Consider the following 9904-nt stretch of genomic DNA (forward strand, 5'->3'; position numbering starts at 1 on the left):
ATGTGATATGTGCGCCTAAATTAAGCTCATTCACTGTGAATGGTTCTCCATTCAGGACATTGCATGGACAAGGAGGGATGACAGTTGATCTTCATTCGTCCTTGCTAATGTAAAACTAGTACACCCACCTCAAGATTTCTCCCGGTAACATGTAATAGATTTTTTATAACTGTTTTCTTTCTCTCATCAAGTACTTACTTTCTCTAAATATCAGCTATTTAATCTTGTTAATGTGAGCTGGGCAGTAAACATCTTCTACTTGTTTTTCAATATTTTTCTAATGTAGAGGGCCACTTTTGGAATATCATTGAATTTACAATAACTTGAGATTTTGTCTAATTTTTTTAACACACTTGTCTTTATGGAGAAGTGGACTTTTTATTTAATAAGTTGCTTTGATAAATTTATGAAGGTGATTATTAGGTTAAAAGCATAAATCTAATAGTGCAATAATTGATTATAGGAATACATTTAGTTGGCTAGTTGGGAAATATTTTCCATATGTGCGGTTTTATTTAAGATCTACTACTATGCATTATTACAATAAACAAATGGCCCACTAAATTATGTGTATTGTGTTTCATATTAGCAGAATAATAGGGAGCGTGAGGATTTTTAGAAGAAGAAAAAGGAGAAGGAGAAGGAGAAGGAGAAGGAGAAGATGAAGATGAAGAAGAAGAATATTGATTGAATTGGAAGTTATTGTAAGATAACTGAATTCCCCAATATTATTCATGAATGGTACCATATTTATACAATGCAAGGTTGACTAAATACATAAATACTAGACCTAATTACAGAGTAATTACAGGTAATCAAATATGGAATAATCAACATATTCCTATTCTATCACACCCCCGCAATCGAAGCGGGATGTTCACTGACGCTGAGACTGGAGCGAAAATCATCAAACAGAACTCGAGGAAGGCCTTTAGTGAAGATGTCTGCAATCTGGTGATGAGAAGGAACATGAAGGATGCGTGTCTGACCACGTGCGACCTTATCTCGAACAAAGTGAATGTCCATCTCAATGTGTTTAGTGCGCTGATGCTGAACAGGATTGCCGGATAGGTAGATGGCACTAACATTATCACAATAGACTAAAGTAGCTTGAGGAAGAGGAAAGTGAAGCTCCAAAAGCAGGTTGCGTAGCCAACATGATTCGGAAACCACATTAGCGACGCCGCGGTACTCAGCCTCAACACTGGACCGGGAAAGCGTGGGTTGTCTCTTGGACGACCAGGAAATGAGGTTGTCGCCGAGAAACACACAGTAACCAGAAGTAGACCGACGGGTGTCGGGACATCCACCCCAATCTGCATCGGTGTATGAAATAAGCTTCTCGATAGGAGAAGGATAGAGATGCAATCCAAACTGTAAGGTGCCCTGAACATAACGCAGGATGCGCTTCAGTGCAAGCATATGCTCTGTGCGGGGGGCATGCATGTGAAGACACACCTGCTGAACAACATAAGAGATGTCAGGACGGGTGAATGTGAGATACTGCAAGGCCCCAGCAAGACTCCGATATAAAGTAGGATCATCACACGGAGAACCAACAGAAGTACTTAGTTTCTGCTTGGTGTCAACTGGAGTGGCAGAAGGATTGCACGATGCCATACCGGCGCGAGCAATAATGTCACGGGCATATGTACTCTGACTGAGAAAAAGTCCACCTGCATGTCGGGTGACGGCAATGCCCAAAAAATAGCTCAACGGTCCCAGATCCTTCATAGCAAACTCAGAGGCAAGAAGAGCCATGATAGATGTGCGAAGGTCATGAGAGGAGCTGATGAGAATGATGTCATCAACATAAAGCAGGAGGTAAGCCATGTCAGAGCCTCGTCTATAGATGAAAAGAGAGTGATCACAGGTGCTATGCCGAAATCCAATGGTGGAGACATAATCTGCAAAACGTTGGTACCAAGCGCGAGGCGCTTGCTTTAACCCATAAAGAGATTTCCGCAAGCGACACACATAATCGGGATGAATACGGTCACGGAAACCCAGGGGCTGATGCATGTAGACTGTCTCATGTAGATCACCATGGAGGAAAGCATTCTGAACATCGAGCTGGTGAATGGGCCAAGACTTGGATAAGGCAATGGTGAGAACGGTGCGAATGGTCGCTGGTTTCACCACAGGACTGAAGGTCTCATCACAATCAACACCTGCAATCTGTGACCTGCCATCACCTACAAGACGGGCTTTATAACGCTCAAAACAACCATTAGCTTTCGTCTTATGACGAAAAATCCACATGCAGCGAATGATATTAACATCAGGAGGACGAGGTACCAAATCCCAAGTTTTATTTCTAATTAAAGCATCAAATTTAGACTGCATTGCGGATTTCCAATTTGGGTCTGAAAGAGCTAGCTTCGGGTTTGTGGGAAGAGGTGAGATGGTGGGATCATCAATGGTGACAGAAAGGTTGAAGAGCTTTCTGGGTTTGTAGATACCACGCATGCTGCGAGTGGCCATGGTACGGATATGAGGTACAGGTTGAGGCGGCGACGGAGGTGAAGGAGAAGGTGGAAGGGAGTCAGAAGAGGAGGAAGAGGCTGTAGGTGGTTGTGGTGTGGTCACAACGGGAGGGACTGCATGAGTAGGGGTAGGTGCATGTAAGGTGGATGGATGAGTCCACTGGTGAATAATAGAGGGATGTATAGTATCTGAGAAGCAGTCATATGTTGAGGGAGGAGGGATAGTCATGGTGGCAAAGGGAAACTGAGTCTCATCAAAGATGACATGTCGGGAGATAATGATTTTTCTGTGCAACAAATCAAAACACCTATAACCTCTGTGATGAAGTGGGTAGCTGAGGAAGACACACGGGGAGGAGCGGGGTTGTAATTTGTTAATGGTAGTAGAGGGAACCAAAGGGTAACAAAGACAACCAAAAACGCGAAGATGTGTGTAAGACGGGTCACGACGATACAGAAGTTGAGTGGGAGAGAGATTAGACAAAGCTTTCCGGGGAATGATATTAAGCAGATAGGTAGCCATTTGAAGGGCATGATGCCAAAAGGATGGAGGAACAGACGCATGGGCGAGAAGAGTGCGAATCATGTTGTTAATGGTGCGTATTTTACGCTCCGCCTTGCCATTTTGAGATGATGTATGTGGGCAAGAGAAGCGGAAAATAAGACCATTAGCAGCACAATAAGCATGAAATGATTTATTGTCAAACTCGCGCCCATTATCACATTGAAGACATTTTACAGTTTGAGAGAAATGTGTTTGGATTTGATTCGACAGAGAAGTGAACATTTCAAAAACTTGAGATTTATTACTTAAAGGGAACGTCCACAGGAAATCTGTAAAATCATCTAAGAATAATACATAATACCGATGACCCGCAGAAGACAAAACAGGCAAAGTCCACAAATCACTGTGTAAAATGTCAAAAGGCATCACAGTAGCATTATTAGAAGAAACAAATGGCAACCTAACATGTTTGCCAAAAACACACGACTCACAAACTGTGCTAGAATTTAAATGCTCATAACTAATGTACTTATTGCTACGAAGAGACTGCAAGGCAGAAGAACTAGGATGACCAAGACGACTGTGCCAGAGACTCTGAGCTAGACCAGCAAACGGAAAAGACGGAGTGACTGGGTAGAGATCGCCAGGACTATTACATCTCATGAGTGGAATCCCCGTCTGAAAATCATGAACCGAGAAGCCATATGGGTCAAAACAAACAGAAACATTGTTATCAGTAGTGAGTTGTCGCACAGAAATCAAGTTTTTAACAATTTTTGGTGTGTGCAAGACATGGGAAAGGGTCAAAGGCTTGTGTTTATGGGAGGTGGGAAGGATTGTGTTTCCAGAACCTTGAATTGGAATACCATGTCCGCTACCAACATACAATTTCTGATTAAGATGACTCAAATTAGAATAAGACGTGAGATTACCTTGTGATGCTGCTACATGAGATGATGCTCCAGTGTCCATGTACCAGGTGCTGTCCGGAGGAGCAAGTGTCATGGTGTGCATGGCAGTGGCAATGTCAGTCGGCACGGGTGAGGCTGAAGCAGCATAAGCCTGAGGTCGCTGGCCCATAATGCCAGGCTGTTGAGGAGGAGCAGATGGACGGGTCCACTGAGAGGTAGGGTATGGGCACGGAGGCATGGCCCATGGAGGTGGGGCCCATCCCCAATGCTGGTAAGGAAAGTACTGCGGCCGAGGTGGCATCGGAGGAGAGGAGCCCTGAGAGGTGCCACTGCGGGATCCACCACCGTTGCCACGATTCCCACCACAACCCTTAGAGCTGTGGGAACGAGAACGGTTGGAGGACCGACGATCGGAACTCTGAGAAGAGGCATCGGAAGGACGCGGCTGAGTAGCAACATATGCAGCTGGAGGTTCAGCAGGTTTCATCTTAGCCATACCAGCTTCCTCCAAGGTAAGCATGGAGCGAGCCTGATGAAAGGAGGGGAGCGGATTGCTCTGACGAATCAAAGTAGCAACACCCTTATAAGCGTCAGTGAGGCCGGAGATAAGCTGCAAAACTAGACGGTGATTGTTCACAGGAGCACCGACATCACGGAGCTGGTCAGAAAGCGTCTTCAGACGCTGACAGTAGGAGGCGACGGTCGGAAATGCCTCCATGCGAACATTAGAGAACTCCTGCTCTAGAGTGACAGCACGAGCGTTCTGATTATCCCAGAAAATATCAGCCAAACGAGTCCAAGCAGTGAGAGCGGTGGAGTCAGGCTCCATGATGGTAGTCATGAGGTCAATGGAGATGGTGGCATAAATCCACTGAAGGACAGTGGAATCCAAAGTGATCCACAGCTCGTAGGTAGGGTCAGTGACAGACGGAGGAGGCTTGTCTGCAGCAGGGACAATGTGGTGCAGGACCCGGTGAGAACGGGCATGGATGCGGAAAAGCTCCGCCCAGGTGCCATAGCGATCAGTCTCCACGTCAAGCATAATAGGAATGTGATTCCTAATGTTCGTAACAGCAAGCGCCGGGTGGAAATCGGGTTTAGCCGGCGGGGCAGGAGGGGCCACGGTGGCGACTGCCGGAGAACTGGTGGCGGTCACGGAGGTGCTGTCCGAGGAGGCTTGAGAAGACATGACGGCGAGATATCGGGCCAAGAGTAAAGGACAATAGGATTTTTTTTTTTGTGTTTTTGTGTTTTTTTTTTTAAATCTGGCCTGGAACCGGATTCAAAAAAAAAATAATAAATAAATAAAGTAAACCGGTTCAGGGGGCCGGTTCTGGCGAACCGGGTTTGGAGGGTGAACCGGGAGGTGGAGAGACACGTGACTGGGATGTCACGTTGGGCAAGCTGCACGGATCTGAAGCGGGTTTGGCTGACCCGAGTTGCAGAGGATCAAATCCGGGAGTTGCTGCCGGCGGCTGGCTGGGCGAGGGGCGGCCGGCAAGTGGCAGGCGGCGGCGCAGAGAGAGGAGGAAGACGAGAGAGTGTGGGTGCAGCGGAGGGAAGGTGCGGCTGTGGAGTTGCACGCACGAGGTGGAGCGGCGGTGCTTGAGGAGGCGCGGCGGCGGGGGGCTGTGCGGCGGTGCGAGGAAGGCACGGCGGCAGAGCAAGTGACGGCGGCGGCGGCCCTTGGAAGGGAGGGAGGCAGTAGCGGCTATGGGAGAAGGAAAATAGGAAAAAATAGGTCAAATAAAAGAGAGATCTGAACCTGCTCTAGATACCATGTAAGATAACTGAATTCCCCAATATTATTGATGAATGGTACCATATTTATACAATGCAAGGTTGACTAAATACATAAATACTAGACCTAATTACAGAGTAATTACAGGTAATCAAATATGGAATAATCAACATATTCCTATTCTATCAGTTATTGTAGTTTTTTATTTTGTAAGATTGTTTTGAACTTAAATTGACATCTGAATTTTGAAAGGAGGTGAATCACGATTTGTTGCATACTAGCAGTATTTGTGATGTGTAATTCACCTTTCATTTTAGTGTCACTAATTTTATTTGATGGGATTTTATATGGATGTTGTTCATTGTTGATTTCAACATTGGTATGTGTTGATTAGAAGCTGTTATATTAAACTAGTGTCATTTTGGTAGTAATTACTTTTACTCATTGTGTTATGAATACAATATTAGTGTTAATTAAGTTTTAGTCTTAGTTTCATGTGATTTCTAATTTCTTAGTCAAACATGGTGCTCTTCAAGGAGAGCATTTGGTATTGGTTTCGTCCACTCTTGAGGGAATGAGCCCTTGTTGCTTGTTGATGCAATGGGTAAATCCTTTGTGAGGCCTTAAGTCGGACTTACTTGCTCGTTTTCTTTTGTTTTTTTCACACACCGTACCAAACAAAGTTTTTTGTAATGGCACTAGCTCTTGTTTATTGGTTGAACCAACCTTGGGCCTCTTTTGAATGAATCTACTTGTATAAAAAGTCATGGCCGTAATTATGTTAATTTTACTACTCAAGTGAGGTCATTTAGCAATGTAGAACAGAAGTGAGTGCATTATTTTACCCAAGAGGTAAAAAAACCACATACTTTTACTACGCAATTTTGAAATTGCCTTTTAAACCACCATACCAAATCCTCCAAACATTTTGAAATGGTAGTACTCCCTCCGTTCCTAATCTTTTATTGTTTTAACTTTTGGCCTAAATTCCAAAACTTTTGTTGTTTTACAAATCCAATGCATTTTTTCTCAATTTATTCCATATATACCCTCATTTAATACTATACCTCTCACCTACCACCTCTTATTTTCACCAATCAAAATCATAACAAATTTCTTAACCAATAACTATAATTCTCTCTCTTCACTATAAGAGAACATTAAATAGGGGTGCTTATGTCAACAAATATATCAATGATTGCACTCTTAAACAATGTGCATAACCTTAAACAACAAAAGATCAGGAACGGAGGGAGTATGTAAGATGCATTAATAACTAATGATAACTATACACCAAGTTTCACTCATTGTCTTTTCCCATGAAGTTGGGGAGATGGAGTTTCCTTCATGCTCTTTTAATGTGAATACCTATACATCAAGTTTTAACAAAATGTTTTACTTAATCAAACAAAATCATTATCTTTGGGAAGCACGTCACAGTCTGATTAATGAGATCCATATCATCAGAAAGTTAATACATAACTTGAATTTTGAAATCGGTCAAAACTCACAATGCTCGGATAATGGTTGGTAGAATAGAGTAAATGAAGGTTAAGTTTCTGGGGTATGTCCATCCAAAATAAATAGAAGAAATGACTTACCAAATCAGGAAAAGAAAGACCTAAACCGCGTATACTTTTGGACTCAAGAGTCAAAATTTAGGTCAACAGAATTCTCATCCTAGATGGGTTGGGACAACCAAAAATCAACTGACTCTGCCTCCAAAATCCAGGTCTGATTTCTGATTTCAAATTTGGTATCATTACCAAATTTTACATCCACAAAGATGAACAACAAGATAGTTATATTCACCAATGAGAGGAAGACTACAAGAAATTGCAGCCAATAAATGTTCGAGACTCCCACTTAATCTTAAGACTGCTTCTTCATTGGGCGCTTAGGACAGAATACCTGAAACATCACTCACACACATTTTACTGGTTAGATCCAAGAGCCTGTGAGTCTCTTCATCCAACTGAACGTTGTCCTTTTTCATCCTCTCAGCAACAACGAGAGGCATTTTACCAGCTGCTGCATAAGTTTTGAGAAGTAGGTTGTATATACTTGTATTCACATAGCTGGCATCCCGAAGTATAACCAACAACTGTTCTGCTCCTTCAATATGAGCTTGCTCCTCAATGATTTTGAATGCTTCTTCTACTAACTTTTGATCGGGACTCCATTTTTTCACACTAGAAATAGCTTTCTTAAAATAATCCAGAAATTTTACCACATCTTTTTTCCCCAAATACCCCCATGTAAGCAGCTCCCATGTAGTGTAACTAGGAGTGATGCCCTTTTCCGCTATCTGATTACAAAAATCTTCAGCTACTTCCGCCTGACCTTGATTGATGTATGAAGCAAGAAGAATATTTGAAACTCTGACATCTTTGGTCCCGGAAACAGACTCCCACTCCTTATAGAGGTTCTCAGCTCCAGCAAAGTCTCCAAGCTTCACCAGTGATGATATCATGCAAATGTATTCCTTATCACTCATTTTGCGAAAGGAAGCCTGCATTTTCTTCCATATCCAATTGACTTCATCCTTATTCCCCATGTTTGTATGCAAACTAAGGAGAGAGGAATAAGCAACTCGAGTGTTCCGCGAGGTTAGACGCTCCATCTCTTTCAAAGTAGAACCAGCTTTCTCAATGCAAGCATTTTTTATGTACAAATTGGTCAGTGTACTATAAGTTACCCAGTCTGGTTCCAATTTTGCCTTCTTTAACTCAAGTAGTAATCTTTCTGCAGTTTCAATATCATTCTGCGTAGCACAGAAAGTTAACCATAAATTGTAGGTAACAACATCTGGAGAGGTGTTCATCTTTAGTTCATCAATAAGTTTAGGAACTTTTTCTAGCTTCCCATTCGAAATGTGCAGAGATATCATGTGATTATAAGGAAGAGGACATCCTAAGAAACCACTCTCTGACATTTTCATCATGAGGGCCTCAGCTTTGTCAACCAAATTATTCTGGACATAAGTGTGGAGAAGCGCGGTGCAGGTTTGCTGGCCTCTCATTTTGTCAGGAAGATCCTCAAAGAATTTTTCTGCACTACTTAAACCCCGAACTTTAGTTATCAAGTCCAAGTGGACAGCATAGTCTCCTGGCACTAGCTTGATATGTTCCTGCAAAGTCATCCATTCGCAGACCTGCATTTTCAATTAAAAACAAAAAAAATCACTCCAATTACGCATCGAACAATGTATAACAGATTCCAGTTCTTGCAACCTGATTGTTTCGAACCAAATATAACCAACATCTTAAATTTCAGAGGGCCATAAGCAAAGCCAATATGTATCTTCAGGTGAATTCTCAGTTTCAATTCTCCTCAATCATTTTCACAATCAATGAAACCAAAACAACTCTAATACAAAAAATTTATAAAAAAACATATCTCACTGCATAAAACATCAATTTCGAGTTGATAATAAACGAAACCCAGAATTCAAATCCTCCAAAGTATCAATCTATGACAGAAGCAACTATGATTAAACACTATGAAGATGAGAAAACGCAGAAACCAACCTCTAGTGCGTGTTTGTAAGACTTCGTCTTGCGGAGCTCACGAACGATGCGATTGAGCTCGTACTTGCGGGGGAGCGGGTGACCCTGTTCCACCCATTTGTTGATGGCGATGACGGCGCTGCGTTTGGGGAAGACAAGGCTCAGAAGCCTCCGACACAGTGTGTCTCGACCTCCGGTGGAGGTGGCGGCGGCGGCAGAGGCAGCGGGAGTGCCTTTTCGTGCGGCCTGCGCCGAAAAGTGGCGGGAGACGGCCAGGTAGCTGCCGATGGAGCGGAGCAACATTGCCTTTTTACTCAGCTGCGCCATTATCATTGGATTGGAATTGAGTTCCTTAAACCCAGAAATTGGAAATGAAACGAGGCTTAAACCCTAATATATTTGTTTTCTTTTGCTTTTTAAATTTGGCTTAATCCTCAAATTGGTCCCTGTCTTTGTGTCGCCATCTGAACCAGGTCCCTGACCGGAAAAATTTGTGGAATACATCCTATTTTTGCAAAACGTTTGGAGCAAGTCCTCGCCGGAGCCCGGAGCTCCGGCGAGTGATGAAGTGTCACGCTGACTGTGTCAATAATGCCTACGTGGAATTTAAAAAAATTAAAAAATTACACATCAGGAAAATAAATTAATTAAAAATTTGAAAGTTAATTAAAAAAAACCCAAATTCCCCATAAATTAATTAAAGTTCAAAAACAAAAAATTATTAAGCAAAAACAACCAAACTTGAACCCAAA

At 42.8% G+C, this 9904-nt stretch overlaps 2 protein-coding genes across 2 annotated transcripts; both read right to left on the reverse strand.

Moving 5' to 3' along the window:
- Positions 1–3794: 3794 nt before the first annotated feature.
- On the reverse strand, positions 3795–5157 carry LOC130719581 (uncharacterized). The gene is made up of 2 exons (XM_057570199.1): positions 3924–5157; positions 3795–3865 (listed from the first exon to the last, which is right to left on the reverse strand). The coding sequence occupies exons 1-2, from the start codon at positions 5089–5091 to the stop codon at positions 3795–3797; spliced, it is 1239 nt and encodes a 412-aa protein (XP_057426182.1). The 5' UTR covers positions 5092–5157.
- Positions 5158–7359: 2202 nt separating this feature from the next.
- LOC130720994 (pentatricopeptide repeat-containing protein At4g02820, mitochondrial) lies at positions 7360–9522 on the reverse strand. The gene is made up of 2 exons (XM_057571719.1): positions 9174–9522; positions 7360–8797 (listed from the first exon to the last, which is right to left on the reverse strand). The coding sequence occupies exons 1-2, from the start codon at positions 9483–9485 to the stop codon at positions 7541–7543; spliced, it is 1569 nt and encodes a 522-aa protein (XP_057427702.1). The 5' UTR covers positions 9486–9522; the 3' UTR covers positions 7360–7540.
- Between the last annotated feature and the right edge of the window lie 382 nt (positions 9523–9904).

This window comes from Lotus japonicus, chromosome 5 (genome assembly GCF_012489685.1).
Source record: "Lotus japonicus ecotype B-129 chromosome 5, LjGifu_v1.2".
Lineage (NCBI taxonomy): Eukaryota > Viridiplantae > Streptophyta > Magnoliopsida > Fabales > Fabaceae > Lotus > Lotus japonicus.

Coding starts and splice junctions, on each gene's coding strand:
- LOC130720994 (XM_057571719.1), bottom strand. CDS start 9,485: ATGATAATGGCGCAGCTGAGTAAAAAGGCAATGTTGCTCCGCTCCATC. Junction 8,798..9,173: donor CTTACAAACACGCACTAGAG/GTTGGTTTCTGC, acceptor TTGAAAATGCAG/GTCTGCGAATGGATGACTTT.
- LOC130719581 (XM_057570199.1), bottom strand. CDS start 5,091: ATGTCTTCTCAAGCCTCCTCGGACAGCACCTCCGTGACCGCCACCAGT. Junction 3,866..3,923: donor TCATGTAGCAGCATCACAAG/GTAATCTCACGT, acceptor GTATGTTGGTAG/CGGACATGGTATTCCAATTC.